Here is a 22,132-nt window from a genome sequence, read left to right as displayed (position 1 = left end):
ACTTCTTCGAGGGCCGTCAGTGTCGGAGATATCTTCTTACAGTGGTGCGCATGAAGCCAGTTTCTTTTTCCTTCCACTCGCAGGGCAGTTCGGGTGGTGATCAAGACTTGCCAGGGGCCCGTCTACCTGGGTTCCAGACTCTTCGACCTCTGAAAATTTTGCGTCAGCACGAAGTCCCCAGGCTTGATATCGTGTCCTGGGCCCCTGGATACGTCTGGTATGGCTTGCTGCACCTGTTGGTGGATAAGTGTTAGTTTGTTCGTTAATTTGTACAAATAGTCGGACATTCTGTAAGTATCCAGTTGCCTCTATCTGTACGTACGGGTGTTAAGGTGTCACTAGTTCAAACATGTGATTGATACGATCGTACACTGATTTTGGGCTTTTGTTTTTCCTCTAACTTTTTTCACTCTAGCACATTGGGCCTGACTATTCACATACTAGCTATCATCGAGGACTGATGTCAATCACTCCAACCATCCTCTTATGGGCCGTTTAACATAGGTTCACAACTGCTTGACTAGCTAATTTTATTTATTAAGCCACTATTAACGCGCCTCAGTAGTTTCCATTTTGAATCCTTTGTTCACCTTTGACACACACGGTTTTGGCTTTACTCGGCTACTCAATGTCACCTTTTGCACTCCTGTTGGTTGGTTGACATAGATGGTTTTTCCTCCAAGACTCAGTAGCGCACTGTTCGGCCTTTTGCATCCTGCGTAGCCATTTGATTACGTTTTGTTTCGGTCCTAGGACTGCTGTGGACATACTAAGTGTTGGTCATTTACTCCCCCTCAGGTGTTGGTATCAGCCGACCGCTTCCAGGCGGCGTATTTTACTTGATGTCACCATACTGTTTATCCAACAAAATTAAGTGAGTTGTTTTTACGCTATTCAGTGAGTTCATATGCATTTACGTGCTCATTGTGGTTTTGAGACACGCTCAAAACAGTCTTTTTCAAATGCATTAATTTTTTGTGTTTTCTGAGATTCATTCAACCCCCTTTTCCTTCTCGCTTGGAGCCTCTTGGCCCACACCTACTATGAAATCTCAGATCCGTGATGATTTACAATCACGGTAAACAATCTGCGTTTGTTTTTGGTTTCTAACTACCAATGATTTTTTTTTTTTATTCACCCATCGCCTTTTACTGACTCTGTGCCCCCCCCCCCATCACAGGTTCCCTGCCCCCTTCCTCGTTTGTCCTGATGAAGACCCCAGCCTAAGGTCACATTGTCACCTAGAACTTGAGGGGTCGAAATGTCGACGACCATCCTTTCTGCCTATAAACCAACCATATTGTTGAATTAACCCAAATGGTTATCTTTGAAGGCTTGTGATGTAATGTCTTGAAACATTCATGTACTTAGTGTGGTTGAATTTATAAGCCAACACGTATTGCAACCATTGTAAGAATCGGGTCTTATCGACCAGTATCATTTCACTATTTATTCCCAAACCCACACACCCTCCCTGCACTTTTTCCTCTCCCTCCCTGGGGCACTGTTGCTGCTTGGTCATTTGTAAATTAATGAACCTATTTGTGATTTCATTAAATTGTGAACCATATATTGTTTGTCGATTCATTGTGAGTGTATAACACTGAATCTCGAGTGTCTTTCACTATTTCCTTTACAAGTCTCCACTGTGTCTCTTTGTTTTCCTAAACGGTTCCACACTGGGACCCCCTATATCTGTACCATTGTGACCCAGGTCCCAGTGACTACTTTGGGTATACGCCCTTTTCTGTACCCACAATCGGCACATAATACACCATCACTGTCCTCTATACAACAACATTCCCTTGCATCTTTTTGGTGACACAGCTATTCAGCCAACAACCCAATTTGGGCAGGCAGCGACATCTGCTATTTCCTACAACCACTCAGGCTAATTATTCTTGACTACTCGCATCGACCCTCGACACGCCCCCCCTGTGTCTGTCACCGTACCCTCAGGGGGTTACCTTCCAATTCCTGTGCATCGCTTAAACTGCTAGATCTGTTAACATGAAGTGCCACCCCGTGTACCATCTGCGCCTCCCCTATTCCCTGTCGTCTCTCCAGCGGTCCCGCCTGGTTCGCCTGCCTGCGTCACCCCGGTTTCATCCGACTCCTCTGTGCCCCTTTGTGTATATGTCTTGTACAAGCCCCAAAAGTTCTTAGGTCTGCTACGGAGGGGGAGCAATTCGCTGTAATTCTCCGTCTGCGTGCAACAGTACAACATATCGTGAGACCGTCTTTTCACTGTCTGAACCAGTCCCTTCATCCAATGGAGCGCCACCACCCGCTTCGCAAGTAGCATACCCATGTCCACTAGTCTGCGCAGGGCCCTGGTGAACTGTTTGGAGTACCCTAGTAAAGCTATTACAGGGTCCGGAACCAGGTCCACCTCCACTATCCTCCCCAGTTCTCTGAATATATCTTCCCAGTATGCAAATACACACTGGCAGGTCCAGGCTAGGTGCATAAAATCCGCCATCTGTGCCTGGCATCGCTCACAAGTTGCCTTGTCTCTAAGCCCATACCTACACAGCTGTTCTGTGTGAAATAGACTCTGTTTATACATTTTAAATGAATAAGCCTATGTCTTCCATGTAGGGAGACCAGCTTTGTGTTGGAACAACAATACTGCCACATTTTGTTGTCTATTGTTTTCTGTAAGTCCCTCTGCCAAGCCAGTCGGGCTTTCATATACCTGTTTGTTCTGTGCGTCATAGACAGTCTATATAAATTGGTGATTATCTTACGAGGGGAGTTGGATTTAATGCCATATGTTGGCTCCGGGACTTCAGGTGGTTCATTCATATCCTCTCCAAACATTTCTAGCATCGCCCTCTGTACCCTGTAAAACTGAAAGCGCTGTAGCTGTGTGCCCACCCCGCTTCCCCTCCGCTTGTTCCCAAGTCTTTGCAACCCCATCCTGAAAAAGATCCCCTTCTACTTTAATGTTTAAAGCGTGCAGAGCCATGGCGACTCCTCTATCTCTGCACGGAGTCAACCATCGGGCCCACTCTACAGGCATACTCGGCATGTAAAACAACGCCCCTGCTTGTTGCTGTAGTATGCAATGCCACGCATGCCGAACAACGTTCACAGAGTCTAGGCACCTGTTCTGCGATCCATCGCTTCAAATACTGTCGCTGGCAGTGGGAGTGGAGCGGCAAACAGCTTTTCCATACGCAGAAATGGTGTACTCTCCTCACTGTGTATCCAAGTATGTAAGTGTGCACTCTGCGCTCCTCTATAGGAGAGCTCAAAATCCGGTGCTCCCAAGCCACCCATATCATATGGCAGCGTAAGGACCCGCCATTGTACCCTCGCCTGGTTGCCTGCCCATGCCAACTTTAGCATTAATTCGGTGAGTCTTTGAAAAAAGGCTTGTGACAGCACTATCTGTATGTTTGTGAATAGGAACAGCAGCCTTGGTAGTACTACCATTTTCATTATCGATATTCTCCCCATCAAGGACAGTGGTATCCTGCACCAGACTTCCACGTCGTCCTCCAGTCTATCCATGGCTGCGCCGTAATTCTCCCGCAGTATAATTTCTGAGTCTGTATGTAGTTTAATCGCCAAATATCAGACCGAGTCTGTGGTCCACTGTAGCGGGTATTCCATTGTAAATTCCTCCGTGACCTGGTCAATGGAAAAACTGTGGACTTGGCCCAGTTGACTTTCAGACCGGATAGCGCTCCAAAGTGCACCACTTCCCGAAGAACTGCAGATAAATTTTGTTCGGGATTTCGTACGTACAACAACGTGTCGTCCGCATAGGTGGACACCACTATCCTGTATGTCGGAAAGCCAATGCCCTTGTGACCATGATACTCCCTCAGCGCACACGCCAGGGGCTCCGCAACCAAGGCGTATAGCAGCAGTGACAGTGGGCAACCCTGTCTCATGCCTCTTGTGGTGGCAAACCTGTCAGTGACCAGATCACCTATGCGGACTCTAGCCGAGGGCTTATGATACAGTGTGCCAATCAGTTGCAGAAAGACCGTCCCCAGACCCATCCTCATCAGTACCTTGCGCATGAACATCCACTCCACCGAGTTGAATGCCTTCTCCATATCTAAGAACACTGCCACTGCCTTGGTATCTTGTCTCACATGCTGCATAGTACCAAACACCATGCGGATATTGTATGTGAGGTCTCTACTAGGTATGAATCCTGCCTGTTCTGGCGCCACCAATATCGATGACAGAGGGGCTAGACGGTTGGCAAGAATCTTTGCAAATATTTTTGTATCCATGTTTAAAAGTGACAACGGGCGGTACGAGCTGCATTCTCCTGGCGACTTCCCCAGCTTTGGAATCGCCACCAATATCGCTTCCCTCATGGATCTCGGCATGGTATCCTCAATGCAGAGATCATCAAAGAGCACGGCTAAGTGTGGTAATAAAATATCTATGAAGGTTTTATAGAAGTTGGCCGTAAGGCCATCCACCCCAGGCGCACCACTCGACTTCATGCCTGCCAAGGCTTCTAATATTTCATCTTTTTCTATGGGGAGCATTAGGAACTCTCTATGAATATCCCAGAGGTGGGGCAGTTCTATATGCGCTAAGTAGTCCTGTATTTCCTCCTCCATGTCCTCGGATCGCAAGATATAGAGCTCCTCATAATACTGCCAGAATCTCTCCGCGATATCTGCCTCTTCCGTAAGCAGATCGCCCTCACCTGATCTAACTTGCGCTATCAACGTCTTCCCTCGTTTGGCTTTCAGAATCTGAGCTAGAATGGAACCTGGCCTATCACTCTCCCCATAAGTACGTGCTGTAGCGTATTTGCCTAGATGCTTAATCTCCCTATCCGCCTCCTCATGATATTCTTCAAGCAGCGCTTTAATTTCATCCTCCAGGCCCCCGCTCCCATCAGCCCCCTGCTGTTCCTCCAGATGCCGTAGCCTCAGTTCTAGGTCCTTTAATCTCTGTCTTATGGACTTGAGTACCCTTGAATGTTTGGACATTGCAACTCCATGTATATACACCTTAAACGCCTCCCACACAGTTTGAAAGCTATCTACAGAGCCAATAGTGGCTTCGAAAAAGGTTTCTATTGCCTCTGCTAGCTCTAGTAGTGAGTACGGAGGGAATCCCCATGTAAATGGCAGAATAGTTTTCTTGGGAGTTGCCAGTGCCAGTATGACCGGCGAGTGGTCCGAAAGTGTGCGTGGAAGAACTCTACATGAACGAATAGTATCTAGTAGTGCAGTGGAGGCTAGCCAATAATCTATCCGTGTGTGAATATTATGATAGGCTGAATAATGGGTGTATCCCCCCTGATTCGGGTTGCGAATCCTCCAGACATCGTCAAGGCCCATGCATGTCATCACCCTTTCTAACTCTCTCGCAGCTGCCATCGGTTTCCAATGGTGCCCCGTTGACCTGTCTAGGGCCCGGGTCCCTGACCATGTTAAAATCCCCGCCCCACAGAACTTGCGTGCCGTGGTATCTCTGTCTTGATGGCTAACTGCGCAAAAAACTCAGGACAGTCATAGTTCAGTCCATACACGTTCACCGTCAACAAATCAAGTCCCCTACCTCTACATCTCGATATGACCTATCGTCCATTGGGGTCTGCCTCCTGCAGTTCCAACGTGAAAGCGGATCTAGGGTTAACCCATGTCATCACCCCTTTGGCGTGTGTCGTGAACCCAGCCGAGTTTATGTTCACTAGTAGCCCTTTGCTTCTCAGCATCGCACTCGCTTGTGGGAGATGCTTCTCTTGCAATAGTGCCACATCGATGTTGTGTCTATGTAAGAAGCTGGGTGTTAGATCTGGCACCATTGGCGTGGGTCTCCCTTCCGTTTGTGTTGCTGTTGCCTCATGTGTTTTGCTGGTGTTAGCTGCTCAGAGAACTGTGCCACTGCCAATCAGTGCCACAGTGCAAGTGCTCCCTATGAAAAGTGTATATGTAATTGATTTCCATGATTGGCTATTTTGGTTTACTGTCAGACCCCCGTAAAGTGCACCAGGAGTGCCAGGGCTTGTAAATACAAATGCTGCTGGTGGGCTTGCAGCACTGATTGTGCCACCCACAGAAGCGGCCTGGTAAAATGTGTCTAAGGTCTGCCATTGCAGAACCTGCGTGCAGTCTGGTACTGTCATGCTGACTGCACAAGTGCACCCACTTGCCAGTCCCTAAACCTTCCCTTAACTTCATATTAGTCACCCCTATGGTGGGCCCAAGGGCAGGGTGCATTGTAAGCATAAGGTAGGACAAGCGCTGATGTGTGTGGCATTGTGTGTGGCATGTCCTAATAGTGAATTATAGCCAATTTCGTTTTTCACTATTGCAAGGCTACCTGTTCTCATAGGCCAGAATGGGCTGCTGGAATTGTTACATCATACATTCCTAACAGACTCCGGGAACATGGTAGAAAGTCAAGTTTAGTATGCCTGAACTCAGAATAATAAAATACATCTTTTAGTAAAGTTTATTTTAATATCCTGTGTTTGCCAATACCACTTTTAGAAAGCTGGTATTTGCTTGCCTAACCATTTCAGCCTGCCTCTGCTAGGATGTGTATCTGCTGTTTGGTTTCTGTGTGTGACAGGGCTGGGGGATTCCAGGAGACAGTCTGGGCTGCCAGGTGGTGAATAGAGAGATTACACCAGGATGGGTGGGAGGAGTGCCCCTTGACTCTGAATAGGGCTGTGCTCTGCCACCACTATGCTGGCTCCACCTCCTGTGGAGCGTCTGATGTCTCTGCCCTGCACACTGAAAAGACAAGCCAGAGTCTCCAAAACAAAGTGCTCCAGAACTGGGTGAAACTAGGCTTAGGCCCCCTGGCCTGCAAGAACAGAAGATTTGCTGTATAAATGTAGGAGCCCTGCTCCTAAGAAATCAGATCCTGTTTACGCCAAGAAGAACCTCTACCCGACGAGAAGGACCTGGGAAAGCTTGTGCATTTTGAACAATCTCCAAGGGCTTGTGTGTGAGCTTGCCCCCTGAACAGAGTCCCAGGACCATTGGACTCCCCCCTGCCTTCCCTAAGAGCTGCTGGACTGCCTGTGTCCGTGTACCGCTGGAGCCGTCGCCGAGTGCGCCTCGCAAACCCTACCCTTGGAAGCCCGTGCTGCTGCCGCCCTGCGCTGTGTGTCTCCGCTTATCTCTGAGCCGTAGCACGCACCGTATCGAAGCTGGGCCACACCGCACCCTGATTCGCTCCCCCGCCTGTTTGTGCCGCACCGCCCACTGCCTCTGGCCGCCATGGACTGAAACGCATTTTTCCCAGGCGAAGTACGACATGTACGCTCAAAGCGTACCAATCCGCCTCGCCCTTCTAAACCCCTGAAGCCACGCCGCACTGAGGTGCCGACCAGTACGTCCCGTACTGGCTGCCGAGTGCCGTACTGCCCCCTCCAGGAAGTTGCTGCGAATCAAAGGTACGGCTCGAACGCCGCACCACGTCACGGACCCTACAGAGACCCTGACCGCCCGCATCGAATCCCTGTGACCCCCCCCCCGCTCTGCTGCCTCGCACGGAGACGCCGCCACGAGCCAGGACCACAGCGTAGAGGGGCCGCCAACACTCGAAGTCTGCTGCACGTGTACACCGCCTTTGAGCCGGACTCTCCACCACCCTAAAAGGTACTGTCCCTGCTAGTCGCACCCTTGGTGCGCACGCCTCGAGCCGGAAGGTCCGCAACAATTTTGCCAACCTTTTAGACATTTCGTATTATCCCAGGGGAGTTGGATAAGAATGCGCAACGCGCACAGAAGAAGAAGATGCACCTTTTAAAGAACGCTGATTTGCTAGATAACATTGTGGCCTATTTTTGAAACGTTATTTGGGTCTTGTAATAAGTCTGCTTAACTATAAATATAAAAGTAACTATTTTTGATAAAAACACTAGACTGGTGTCCATTTGTGGTGTGTCCATTGATTACTGTATGTGGTCATAAATGCTTAGCCTATAACGCTCTGAGGTTTAACCTTGAATGCTTGCGACACACTACCTAGAGGGTGAGCAGGGGTTATTTTGAAGAGTAAGTCCCTTGCCCTGACTAGAGGAGAGGTTCCCTGCTTGTCACAAGTACTCACCTGTGCCAACCAGAGACCCCCAAATATAACACTGAGTACGTTCCGCACCTTATGGAAATCATTAAGTCCTCTGACGTTCCATGTCATGGCACTCAGATAGTCTACTGGCTTTGATAGGTTGCTCTCATTACTAGTCACCATTAGGCTGTACTGTACCGAAATTGTGTGTAGCCTTACGTGTGTTCGAGTAGAGTGTGTCGCGTGTCACCCCCATAACATTCATTTCCTGTGACCATCTCGTAAGCATGTGCAAACCATGAGCATGTGCATAAAATTTAAAAGACAAAAACAAAACCACAAAACCCCTCCCCCCTTGCAACTGTACCTCAACCCTGTTCGTCCCCCCTGCCCCCCCGCCCCCCCCCACGGCAGACCTCCCCCCAACTTGGTGGCCTTCAAACTTGAAGTGCTTCCCCTTATCCCCCCTCCTTCCCCTCCCTTCTCCCTACCCCGGAAATTACTGTCGTGCAGTGCACTCGTGAGCGGAGGTAGCTCCCCGTACCCAACAGAGGTTCTTGACAACATTCTACCACCACTGCCCCGTCCCGCTCTCGTCACCTGCAGCTATTTATCGTGCCTGCCGTAGAACAGTCCCCATTGTACGTACAAAGTTTTTTTGTTGATCGTTCCAAGTGTACCACAGTACCAGTTGCTAGCTTCGCAGCATCACCACCCTCTCTCCATCGTTCCCCCTCCCCTGCTTCCAAGTCAGGATTTTCTTGTACCCGCTGCAGTCCAATGCCGAAGACCCATTATACTTGCTGTCCTCACAGTGTGCGTGTGTCCCGAGCACACCGCAGTCCGACCATTCATGTACACTCTATGTGCGTTCCTGCATACTTACAATCTGCCTCTCCCTCCCTCTTCTACGTCCGCCTCCGTCTCACTCCTATCGAACCCGCTGCCACTGTGACTCAGTCTTGCTCGTCGAGCGAGCCCCCAGCTGCTTCCTCCTGTGGGTGTCTCTTGGCTCCGGCGTTGCTCCTTCAAGCAGCCCTTTAGGGCTCGCCGTAACACCTTCAGGTCCATGAAGATGAGTGACTTCCCCTGTCTGTTCACCCTGAGTTTCGCAGGGTATAGCATGGCGTAGTCGATTCCTAGATCCCCAAGCTGTTTCTTAAAGGGAATGAAATGCCTGCGAGCTTCCTGCACTCGGGCGGTGAAATCCAGATATAACAATATTTCCGAGCCCTCATACCGTAATACCTTCTTCTCACGTGCTAAACGTAGCGCCACATCCCTGTCACGGTAGTTAAGCAGTTTCGCTATTATTTGCCGCGGGGGTGTGCCCACAGGTGGTTTGGGGCCCAGCGAGCGATGTGCCCTTTCCACCACAAAAGATTGCAGAGAAGACACCCTCTCCTAGCAGCGTGACCAACAGCTTCTCCACAAAGAGCTCCATGTTCCCAGTGTGGGTGGTCTCCGGCAGGCCCGTTATTCTCAAGTTGCAGCGTCGAGAGCGCGCCTCTAGGTCTTCCGTCTTGTCCTGCAGAATACGCATGACCTTCCCCAGTTGTTTGTGGTCTGCATCGAGTGAGGTATGTGCCTCCTCAACCTCTGTGATCCTTCTTTCTGACATATCCAGTCTTTCTGCATGTTTATCTGTACGGTCCGCCATTCTGTCCATTCGATAAGATAGGGCATCCATCTTTGTGCCCAGGGAGGTGATGCCACTCTGCAAGCTTTTTTCCATCGATCTTAGCATGTTGGGAATGTCCGATTCCGAGTCGCCACTCGCCGGGGTCTGCATCCTGGCCTCCTCGCTCATGGCGGCGTCTTGTGATTTGGATTGCTTCTGACTAAGTGCCAACTTGGTTTGCGTCTTATCTCCCCTGCCCATTGCAGCTGCGATCCTGCCTCCGTCGCTGAGTGGTATGCTCAGTCTTGATATCCTAAGCTTGCTACCTCCTCGTGCCTCAGCAATCCAAGCCTTTTTAATTGGCGTACCAGTCCAGCTCCACCGTAGCAGGCTTATCAGCACACTTCTGAGTATGGCCGTCCTTACAGGGAGTCCCCCCCCCTCCTGTAGAGCCCTACCTGGTCAGCGCCGCCCTGCTCTGTATCAGTGTCCGCTCAGTAGCGCCTACCCGCCTTCAGAGTCAAGGTGCCTTCTGTGCGCTTCAAGGGTGAGCGGTCTCCCCTTCTGGTTGCCGCTCTGTGCCACAGCGTGAGCTGTACAGGTGCCCGCCGCTGGCAATCCACCCACAGGCGTTTCAGTCTCTCAGCAGCGTTACTCCGATCAGGTTGCTACAGTGCCTTTCATACTTCCTGCACTGTGGTTCAATGAGTCTCCTTAGAGTGACCCCTCTTCTCAATTGCAGTCAGCACCTTTATTACTCCTGCCTCCTCAATGCTAGCCTGCTCCTTGGCGTCCTCTCCTGCCTTTGCAAGTGAGCTACTGACGCTGCACACTGCCGCAGCAGTCTTCTTTTCAGTTTGCGCCTCCTCCTCTGCTCCTCTTACCCCTGCTCAGCGCACACATTGACCTTTCTGCCACCGCTAGCCTGCTAGCTCTCTGCCTCTCCAGCTGGTCGTGCAGTCCCCCCTTTGGCTGTGTCTATGTATCTCTTCCCGGTCGCCGCAGCCGCTACCGGTTCCATAAGCTGCAGCACCATTTTTAGGGGCCTTAGTTGTGTACTGCCCCGCTCTCTGTGCTGCAGTGGTGCTCCGTCGGGCGATTCCAGCCCGTTCTCTCTGTGGTGCCTCCCGCTGTTATTTGGGGCTAGCCATAGTCCTTAGCACCAGGCGCCCGAGGCTGCTTCCGAACTTTTCTCTCCAGCCCGTCAAGTTCCTGCCGTGTAGACACCTACTTATCCCCCCCTCGTACCACAGGGGGGGGGTCCCGCCGTCCGTCTTGCTGCGACCGCCATCTTTTGCATCCACCCGGGGTCCGCACCGCAAGGCTCCTGTGCTAGCCGCATGTACAGCGACGCAGCTCCGCCTCCGGCAGCACTGCAGTCCGTGGATTGCCAGCCTAGCGGCTGCTCCGCCTCTTCCTCACGCGATCGCATTTTGGACTCTGCAGATTCCTGGTCCGAACGGTTCAGGAGCTTCCATTCCCCTTCCGCTGGCCTCAGCCTTATTGTGGGACGTGTGGACCGGCAAACACTGTCGGATAATTAAGGATCTTTTAAGGCGACGTGGCGGAGCTCCGGGCTCATGCGGCCATCTCGGTCGCGAGCTATCTCCGCCCCCAACTCCCACTAATCTTTAACCTGAATTTGCAACTGCAAAGGGACATAGGATACTAGAAGTAGCCCTTGGAATTTAGGCACTAGTGAGTTGGGTCAGCCTGGTTTGGGCCCATTGAGCACTTTAGTCCCACGTGAATTTCGTCTTTTTAGAGAGTGTCATTCACTCTTATAGGGACCCGTCCTAGGAACTTGGAGAATGAGTCACGTTCCAAGGCAGATTCCTTTTTCACAACTTCTCACACTATACAAATATAGCATTCTCATCTCAAACACATGCTGTCACTGACTGGTAAACCCTCACCAAAACCAATCAGTCTGTGCTGCCAGTCATGCTATGGCCTGCCCTTTACACCTATAGTATTTCATCAGCTGTCCCTTAGGTGAGCACAACTCTGGCTTATCCTGATTGGTTCACAGATATTACGTGAGACTTAAAAACCTACAGTGACTGTTATTTGAAATATGGCATCAGTCACACAAACAAGCTTACCAGTGAATTTTGTGTTTGTCCAACAACAAGAGAAGTTAATTGAATTAACATGAAGTGCTAACACACAGCAAGCTCTCTATATGGCTCAAATAAGCAGATGGGTTTAAAAATGATGCATCAGAAAAAATAGGGGGAGGTAGAGGTATACGCTAGGTCCACCCTGCTGATGATCTCCTCACGGTACGTCACCTAGTTGGTATCTCCCGCCAAAATTAGGAATATGAGAATCCTAATCCCCCCCAAAGTCCATGGGGCACAATTTTGCTACCTTAAATATAATACGTGACAATGCTTGATCGTATGTACGTATTAACGCATCCATATTAGTTGCAGCGTAATTTCATTTTCTTCTTTTTTGACTACCAAATTTAGGCCAATTAGGAGTGGCATACACAGGGCTGGTCCCTGTGTAGTCCTGACGAAGAGCTCTGGGGAATGCTCGAAACATGTTGACGTATACTAGAGACTCCTAACCCATTATAGCTAGGTTTTCCAGTATCCTACCCCGTTTTTAGACATACCAACTGGGAGCAAGAATACAATTATTTCGTCCACTAGCTAGGTATTTTTAACTCACTTCTGTCCATTCCACTCCACTTTTGCACCACACATAGTTTTCACAAAAGTGCTCCTGCGTAATACCGCATGTCGCAGCGCGCCTCAGTCCAAAGAGGACTGAGATGGCCCCTATGTTGAAGCATGACACCAAGGAGAAACCATGGTGAGTGAGGAGACTCAAGAAAGAAAGTCTTCTTTCCTGCTGATTTTCTAACTCACATTGAGTAAATATCTCTTCCTTTTTTGGCTAGGTTCTTCACCCGACATTTCGGGTTTTCAGGTCTACTTTAAAAATGATGCTGCATGGAAAACAAAAAATCAAAATACTGCGATACGATGAAACAGAATGGTAAATTTAAAAGCGTAATTATTGTGCTCTTGTTTTTTTGCAGGCAATGAGACGAACTGCTCTTCCTGCTAGCATGGGTCTGTTGGCCTTCCAGGTGTATGCCTCAAATGAAAAAGAAACCCCTAAAAAGGAATTCCAAAAAGTGGATGAGGTAATTTGTTGGTCCTTTTGACTTGACTGTCTAAATGATATTCTCGTTTAGGAAAAAAAAAATTTTCTTTGAGGGGATGAGGGCTGCAAAAAATATTGATTGTCCACATAAAAAATGTCTTATTAATAGTGTCAGGAACAGTATTCATTGTACTAGAAGAAACTAAAACAACCAGTGCCTTTACAATCACTAGTCACAATTTTTCTTTTTAGAGTTTTATGACTTCCTCTCTAAAGAGCAGCAAATGACCGTAGTTTCATGTAGGTTAGGGATGAACCATCTGTTTTATTGCTTTTATGGACGAGGTAAGTTCTTTGAGGGTTACATTTGAAAATGCCTTTGCTATAGACTGCTCTAACACATCCACTTCATCCTCAGTCTCCTCAGCAGGTTCAGAAATTTGGTGAACCCTCATTCCCTCTTCGTGTATGGGACTTAAAAACAAACCTTGTTGAGATTACTGATCCAGATGCTGTTATTGCTAGAATGTGTGACATAGATAATATTTCAGGGAGTCCACTGAATGACCACATGGTCTGCTCTGCTTTTACAGATATCCCTGTTCCAAGTAGTCAAGGTTACTGATTTCTTTGAGTTCTATATTTAGGTATATATCCACCATTTCTCAAAGGCATTTTGTTTCACAGTTGTGATAGACCAAAGCCCTAGGTTTGGCAATACTGTGTGAGGTTGGCTCTCTAGCTGTACCACTGCTATAACTGGTCATATTGTGTCTTAAGCTGTGACCTTTGATTCCTCCATATAATCGGTTTCTTGAATAACATTTAATATTGATATTTTGTGTATAAAGTAGCAGAGCAAAGAACCAACGAATGACACTCTCCATACTTATTTCTCGATTGATTAAGATCCAAATCTGACAATCTACAGAAGCACCTTTATTCTTTGAGAAATGAAAAAAGATAAAAAAATGAATGTTGTGCCATTTTTGGCCATTGATGTAAATAAATGAATGCTGTTACTGTACTGTTAAAATAAGATCCGTTTAACCTTCTTAATTGAGAGAAATGTGAAGTGCAGAAAAATGTTCCATATTATGAACATTTTAGCAGAACGTTTTTCTGCACTTTAAATTTCTCCCATTTAAAAAAAATTAAAAATGATTGTACATTTTTGTTATACATAGAGAAAGGTATGTCCTGTGCTGCAAGTACATGCAACGCAGGCTCTCAGTGACACATATAAATATTTGCCATTCATACGCCCACATGTTCATACATCGCCAAAGACAGCGCTCTCACTGACACACATAGCAGCCCTGGCATAGTGCCTTTAGTCAAAATATTCTGTTCAAACCATGTCCCCAGAATCAAGAGAGCCTGAGCCGGGGGACGCACCTGTGCCTGCATTGCTCTGAGACTTTGGAACTCTCTACTGTTACAGATGAGACTAGTGGAATCGGAACTGAAATTTAGGAAATTTGAGTAGGTTCTGTGTGATAACTGTCCTGTGGCTAGTCAGTGCTGGGAACCCCTTTTAGGTATGCGCCCTATAAATTGAGGAGAATAAAATAAAAACCATAGATTGTAGATTCTGCTCTTTGGATGTTAGGCTTAAAGTCAATGAAGCTGGGTGTTGGGGTGTCTGGTAACAATGTGCGAGTTGTTTAAGCATTCAGTTGCTCACAATGATTTTCACTGATCAGAAGTAGCTCTTTCTACAGAAACGGTCGGAGACCCCTAGTTTAGGTTTAAAGCATTTTATTGGTGCAACACAAAGAAACAAACATACAGAGCGTACAAGGCATCAAGTCACTGCGGCCAGGGGCGTGCTCGCGGCGTTAGCATCCCCAACAGATATCTAAAACGCAGACTAGTCCGCAGCGACATTTAAAGACAGGCAGTGTTGCAGTAATACAATAACCTTCCCCCCCAAAACGCCCCCCCCAAGCCCCAACTCCCGGATCCCCTTTCCCTTACCCCCCCTTCGTCCAGTGCGCAGGCCTATCCCTTGCTGTCTACCCTGGTCGCTCATTAGCGAAAGAAACCAGTCCAACTTCCACTCAAGTGGCCGGGTCGGCAGGTGTCGTGAGCCTTAAGAGGCGGAGGTATTTGGGGCAGGTGAGTTCCCTGAATTCAGTGAGCAGCAAAGACTGGAATGGTTGCCACAGATCGTCAAATTGCTCTATATCCCCTGCTACTGTAAGCGATAGTTTCTCCATGCCCAATACATGCCGCAGTCTATGGAGCCAGCCCGTGATAGAGGGAAGCGTAGTGGTGCGCTAGTGTTGTAAGATGTTCTGTACTGCGGAGCCTAATGCAATAGCTATCTGTCTGCCTCTGCGAGATCTAAGGGGATACATTAACCTGTTTGGGAGTCCTAGCAATATGTATGCTGGAAAGCGTGGTAGTTCGGTGTTGAAATGGGAGTCTATCTCATCTAACACTTCTTTCCGGTAGTCTAGGAGCGGACATTCCTATAGAATGTGTGTCAGAGTGCCTATTTGCCCGCATCCCCTCCAACAAGCGTTGTCCTTACTACGGTCCATTTCATGTATTCGTTCTGGGGTATAGTACCAATAGGTAGAGACCTTAGTCAGTGTTTTAGTGAGTCCCATGTGGTATGCTGAGTGTCTTGCTCTGTATGAGATCTGCTCCCATTCCTTATGGCTCAGTGTCCTGCCCAATTCCCGTTCCCAGCGCTCCCTCCCCGGGTTGTAGAGGTGTGAAGAAGGTGGTTGCAGTAGCTTATAGAGGTCTGTAATCAGTTTCGCATCTGACGTGCGTGTCATGAGCCATCTCTCATAAGGGAGGAGTTGCCTATCTGCTGCTTCCCGTACCTGTGGGTGTAATGCCCAATGGCGGACCTGCATTTAGCGGAGTCTTTCGGACTCTGGGAATGAGTGGACCTGTCGGATGCGCGGGTAGGGGTTGACCCCCTCTGGGCCATACACATGACACAGGGCCCGACACCCGGCCGCTCGCCAGTGGGTGAAAGCCCCCTTTTCCATCCCCGGAGTAAAGTCCGGATTGTCTACCAGTGGTGTGAGTGGTGACAGGAATGTGGTAATATTGTGGACGATGTTGGTGGCGTCCCAGACCCGTAGGGGCACCCTGGTGACAAAGGAGGCATATAAATTTGCTGGGCGATGAGTCCGGCGCAGAAATGGCACCTCCTGTAGGGGCCGGCCCGCCACCGCCTGGTCCTGGAAAAGCCAGTGTTTGTCCGATTCCCATCTACTCCATTCTACGAGATAACGCAACTGTGCTGCTTGGAAATATTTGCGGAGATCTGGTATCCCTAGTCCTCCAGCCTCGGGGGCCAGCCTAGAGAGTGTCCTCCGCATTCTGGGCTTTCTGCCCTGCCAAATAAAACGCGAGAGATCTGCCTGCGTCTATTGGATCCACCCAGCGGACGGTTGGAGCGGTAAGGCCCTGAACAAATACAGAACCTGGGGTAAGATCGTCATTTTTACTGCAGCTATTCTGCCCAACCAGGAAAGGGTGCTGCGATTCCATTGTCCGAGTTCCTCTCGGATCTTCTTGCCCAAGGCGGCGTAGTTAGCTGTCACCATGGCCGACAAGATGGGAGCCAGCTGGATCCCCAGGTAAGGCACCAGGTCCGACGACCATAGCATTGGGAACAGGCTTTGTAGGTAAGATCTAGTGGCTGGTGCAAGGGATATGTCCAGGGCCACCGATTTTCCCATATTCATTCTGAAGCCCGCAACAGCAGCAAAGGAGTCCAGCTCCTCAATGCACACCGGAAGGGCAGACCGGGGTTCATCTAATGACAGTATAATGTCGTCCGCATAGAGGCTTATGGTGTGAGTAAAGCCCCCGAACCGCACCCCTGTTATAGCTGGGTTGATACGTATCCGTTGGGCGAAGGGCTCCATATAAAGGGCGAAGAGCAGGGGTGAGAGCGGGCACCCCTGCCTAGTACCCCTCTCAATGTCAAAGCTCCGTGAGCTGTAACCATTTACCCGTACTACCACTGTCGGAAATTTATAGCAGTTAAGGATCATGGATCGAAATTTCTCTCCTATACCAACCCTCAGCAGGACTTGTTCTAGATAGGGCCAGTGTACCCTGTCAAATGCTTTTTCAGCGTCCACCGCCAACATCATCCTCTCTCCAGGAATTCGGGAGGCGTTCTTTATAAGGTGGACAATCCTCTTGGTGTTGTCCACCGTCTGCCGCCCGGGAACGAATCCCGCCTGGTCCGATTCCAGGAGCCCTGGTAGATGGGGAGCTAGTCGGGCCGCGAGGATCCCGGTATACAGCTTAAGATCTATATTCAAGAGACATATCGGTCTGTAGGAGCGGCATTGCGACCGGTTCTTTCCTGGCTTGGGGAGGACCGTGAGAGAGGCCCGTAGGAGATCAGGCGGGATGGCCCCCGGAGCAGCGAACGAGTTAAATAGGCGGGTGAGGAGCGGAGCCAGCGACGTGCAAAACGTCTTATAAAAGAGAGATGTATATCCGTCCGGCCCGGGAGCCTTACCGTGCTTACGTTTGGCAATGGCGGAGATCACCTCCTCGATTCGAATTTCTCTGTCTAGGTGCTCTGCCTGCGAGGGGGCCAGGGAAGGGAGGGTGACCGTGTCCAAGTAGGCCGTAGTCGCAGAGTCATCCGGGGATCCCCTGCGTAGAGATCTGCATAGAACCTGCGGAAGGTTTCGGCAATATGGGCGTCCTCAGTGACCATCGACCCAGTGGGGTCAGAGATCTCCTTCACCATCTGTCGCTGGTGCGTCACCCGGAGCCTATTAGCCAGCAGTCGGCCACAGCGATCCCCCCTGGTGTAGTAGGTATGGCGCAAACGAAGCGCAGCGTATTCTGCGCGGTCCATGTCCAGGGCCGTGAGGAGTTTCCTCGCCTCTTTAAGCTGCTTCCAGATCCGGGGGGCCCCCGTCCGGCGGTGTATCTGTTCGAGCTCTCGGACCCGCTGGGTGAGTTCATCCCTCTTACTCTGCCATTCCTTATTTTCAGCTGAGGAGATGGCTAGAAACTCCCCCCTAAGTACAGCCTTCAAGGTCGCCCATTGTGTCGCCAGAGAGGTATTGGAGTTATCATTGTGGGACAAATAGTCCCGGATAGCACCGGCTATGCGTGTAACCACCACCTTCCTGTGCAATAAGGTGTCCCGAAGGCGCCAGACCCTGGGAGAGCAAGATATCGGCGGCAGGCACAGCGTGGTGGAGACCGGGGCATGGTCCGAGAGGGATATCACTCCCATCTCCGTCGTTGAGGCCAAAGCACGTACTGGAGTCGTGACCAGAAGATGGTCCAGTCTCGCATACGTTTTGTGTGCTTGGGAGTAATATGAATACCCCCTATCAGTGGGGTGCATGCAACTCCAGAGATCGTGGAGGTCCACCTCCGACAACTGTGCTTTACACCCGGCCGAGAACTCCCCGGCTTGCGGAGAGCGTTGTGCGGATCTATCTAGGGCTGAGTCGAAGACCATATTGAAGTCTCCTCCGATGATAATGTGCGTGTCCTGCGAGGCAGTGACGTCTATCAGTGCCGATCGTAAGAAGCGTTCCTGCTGGTCATTAGGGCTATACAAGGACCCAACCGTAAGGGCAACCCCCCCGATCCTAAACCTGTAAGCTAACAGCCTGCCTTTGTGTTCTGCAAGTTTGTGAAGGACTTCCCCCCCTGAAACGTTGGGCCACCAGGATCGCTACCCCCGCAGTTTTAGTGTTGCTGGAAGAAAAGAATTGTGTCGGAGACTTATGGGAGCGCAGTCTATGGGAGTCACGGGGCAGCAAGTGGATTTCTAAAGAAGACAGATATCCGCTTGGGTGCTCTCTAGTAGAGATAATACCGCCCGTCTCTTGACCGGGTTGTTTAGGCCCCTGACATTAAGAGTCACTATCTTAAGAGTCGTGGGTGGCATGTGAGATGATGGAAGTAAAAGCGTAAGACCCCCGCCTGAGCGGGACAAGGTGCATGAATGCCGCTAGGGCGGCTAAGACCTGCATAGTGCACTGGACGACCCACCCTCCCCTCCCGGGTCCCCTACCCCCAACTAAAACTCCACCGTCCCACCCCCCCGGCCCCTCCTCCCTTGACCCCAACTTAGAGCAACCCCCGCACCCCCTCCCCCCACCTCCCTGTTCCCTCGCTGAATTCCAGAACCCCATAGTCCCAGTCCAGTCCTCAGAGGACAAGTCTGTGGTAAGTTACTGAAGTGGACGTCCAGCCACTACACTCCTGCCCGCCACCCCTCCCCCAGAACCCCCAAACCTGCTTTGCAAGGGCTGCTGTGTCGATCTCCCCCCGGAGTCATCTTAGGCTGTCAGCGCGATGTCACTCGGGCCTGTATCTCTGGCCACTTCCCGCACTGCATTGTCCATTTCTGCTCGGATAGTAGGGGTGTCCGGTCGAGCAGAGGATTCAGAGGACCGGCGTCTAGAGACCCGCTGCCAGCCATCCCTGGTAAGGCGTCGCCGCCGAGGAGTAGGTGCTTCGCCGTCCGACGCGGTAATTCCCAGTACCTCACAAGTATCCTGGAGGGAGCGAAGTTGGTGCAGGGTGCCATTCCATCGGAAGATGAGGCGGAAAGGGTGGCCCCAGGAGTATTGTGTCCCATGTTCTCTCAAAAAGTCTGTTGCTATTTTAAATGCTTTGCGCTTCTGGAGCGTGATGGCCGAAAGGTCCTGGAAGAGAGCGACCGGGTGCCCACGGAAGTGCAGCCATTGCTGCTTTCGGGCTTCACGGAGGATCCGTTCCTTAAGCGGGAAGTCAGGCAGGAAGGCCAGGATATCTGGTGGTGGCGCCGAGGCCCGACGTGTGAGGCCCACTCTATGCGCCCTGTCGATTCTAATAGGGAAGTCCTCTTGTTCACCCAGTATCTCTCTAAACAAGGCTTGCAGGTACCCAGCAATGTCCTCACCCTCTTCTCTCTTCTTTAGGAGGTACCCCCCGGACCCGGATGTTGTTCCTGCGGGACCGGTTTTCGAGGTCTTCATTGTGCGCCTGAAGGTCAAGTTGTTGATCCCTCAGGCGTAGCACTTCCTGCTGCAGCTGCACGATCTCCTCATCCCGCGTGTGTCCTGCATCTTCCATGGTAGCCACCCTCTCGCCCAGGCAATCGACTTCTCTCCGTACCTCCCGAACCTCTCCGGCCACCTCCTGCTTCAACGTCTGGAAGTCATCCCGAAGAGAGCTGAAGAGAGATTCCAGGAAGGATCTGGTGACTGGCGGTTCTCCACCGTTCGCCTCCGTTGAGCCCTTAGAGGGACCTGGCGAGTGTGGCCCCTTGTCCTGTTTCGCGGGACCCAACATTTCCGGCAGCGTCCGTTCCCCCTTCTTGCCCCCCCTGTTGCCGGCCATCTTATAAACGGGAACTTCCTAGCAGAGTCCTGACGTGTTGTCGGCTAACTCCAATGGTTAGCAAGGTTCAGGGACAGTTACTCATCCGGGGAGTCCACTCCTTATGTTGCTGAGCCTCGGCTTATCCCTTACGATAGGCACCACGGTCCGTCTACCTCTGCCTCAGGGTCTGCAGTGCGCTCCCCTTCCCCAGTCACAGGTCGGCGGCCATCACCAGCCTCAGGGCGGTCGCGGTAGGGTTTGTCCAGGTAGTGCAGCTGTGCCTCACCCCCGCTCTCCAAACAAGCACTGGTATCGCTGTCTCTTCGGGCACCGGGTACACTGGTGTTCGCCGCTGACTGGCAAATCCCGCTTCTGGCTCCCCAGGACTCACTGAGCCATCCGTGCTCTTTCTCCGGTCATCCCTGCGGCCAATAGACCGATAGGCCTCCCCGGTCCGTGGTCGACAATGTCCAGTATGCTCTCTCACCCAGGCCCCGGGCTATGTTGGCAGACCACCAACGCGCACCGCCCCTCCCAGGGGTTCTGGTCGGCTCTGCGGGGGCTCGGCCCACACACGGGCCCTCTGCTGCGAAGACCGATCGTCTCCCGGGCCGTTCCCCGAAGAGGCAGCGTACTCCCGGCAGGGCCGGTCTGGGCCCAGTGCCTCTGGGCCGGTCACCCCCACGCACCGCGCACACTCCTCGTGAGTGAGCCCAGGCTGCCCCCCGTTCCCGCCAAGTGCCGACGCTCGCAGCTGTGACCCTGTGACATCGCTGTTGGCGCTCTTGCCCCGCCTGCGCCGCGTCTGTATTGCGAATCCGATTGTTTTTTCTTTACCCCGGTGTGTTCTCTGCTCCCTGTCATTTTTACTCCCCGTGTTGATGTATTTTGTACCTCTGTAACTCCGATTGTTTTCTCGCCCCCTGTGTAGTTTCTGCTCCCTGTTTATTTTCTGTTTCCCCGTATTGTTATTGTTGTACCCCTGTGACTTTGTCGCCCCGGCCGCGCTTCCCGCCACTTCCCCGCTCCCCGCCGCTGCCCCCTGCGGCCCCGCCCTTTCCCTCGGCAGGCCTTCCCATTCGCCGCCCCGCCTCCCAGCTGCCCCTCCCTCGCTCCGCCCCCCCCCACTCTCCACATATGGCAGAGTGTCTGACGCGCAGCGTGCCCGCGCAGCGGGCGCGCCGAAGGTGCGCCTAAGGTAAGCCCGTCTGCACCCGTCCGCGCCTGGACCGCGCCCAGCGCCCGGACCCATACCTCCCGCAGCCACCAGCCCTCCCGCCGGATCTACGCCGCCACCGAACTCAACGCACTCAACGTCGGCCGATTCCCGGGTTGCTACCAAGCCACCCCGAGACGCACCCACGGACCCTTCTGCTGCAACTCCTGCAAGTTCACCTGCATCCGGACCTGCTCCACTCCCGCAGTGCCCAAGACATCGACGAGCAACAGCAACAGCCACCTGAAATGCATCCTGCTCAACACCCGCTCCGTCCACAGACACGCCGTCGAGCTCTGGAACCTACTCGACACCACTGCCCCAGACGTCGCCTTCCTCACGGAAACCTGGTTGAATGCCTCCTCAGCGCCCGACATCGCCATCGCCATCCCGGACGGCTACAAGATCATCCGGAGGGACCGCGCCAACCAGACAGGAGGAGGCATCGCCATCATCCACAGGCACTCCATCCGCGTCACGACCAACACCGACGACACCCTCGCACCCGCCGAACACCTGCACTTTCAGATCCACACCAACCCCAAGACCACCCTCAGAGGTACCCTCATCTACAGACCCCCGGGACCACGCACACAATTCAGCGAGGACATCGCCGACTTCGTCAGCCCGCATGCCCTCCTCTCCGCTGACTACATCCTCCTCGGGGACCTCAACTTCCACCTGGAGAACAACAACGACCGCAACACCACCACCCTGCTGGACAACCTCGCCAACCTCGGACTCAAGCAACTGGTGACCACCCCCACCCACTACGCCGGACACACACTCGACCCCGTCTTCTCCTCCAGCAAGGACATCGCCTTCAGCCA

The 22,132-nt window shown here is 51.5% G+C and overlaps 1 protein-coding gene across 2 annotated transcripts in view; it reads left to right on the top strand.

Annotated features, from left to right (window-relative positions):
- Nucleotides 1-22,132, top strand: part of APOO (apolipoprotein O) — a 670,501-nt gene that overhangs the window by 19,536 nt on the left and 628,833 nt on the right. For both annotated transcript variants that reach the window (XM_078657783.1, XM_078657784.1), the window contains exon 2: nt 12,690-12,797. In XM_078657783.1, the coding sequence (XP_078513909.1) occupies nt 12,690-12,797 (108 nt within the window). The remainder of the gene's footprint in view (nt 1-12,689; nt 12,798-22,132) is intronic.

The sequence above is a fragment of the Lissotriton helveticus genome, chromosome 8 (assembly GCF_964261635.1).
Source record: "Lissotriton helveticus chromosome 8, aLisHel1.1, whole genome shotgun sequence".
Taxonomy (NCBI): Eukaryota; Metazoa; Chordata; class Amphibia; order Caudata; family Salamandridae; genus Lissotriton; species Lissotriton helveticus.
This window is presented reverse-complemented; position numbering and strand designations above follow the sequence as displayed.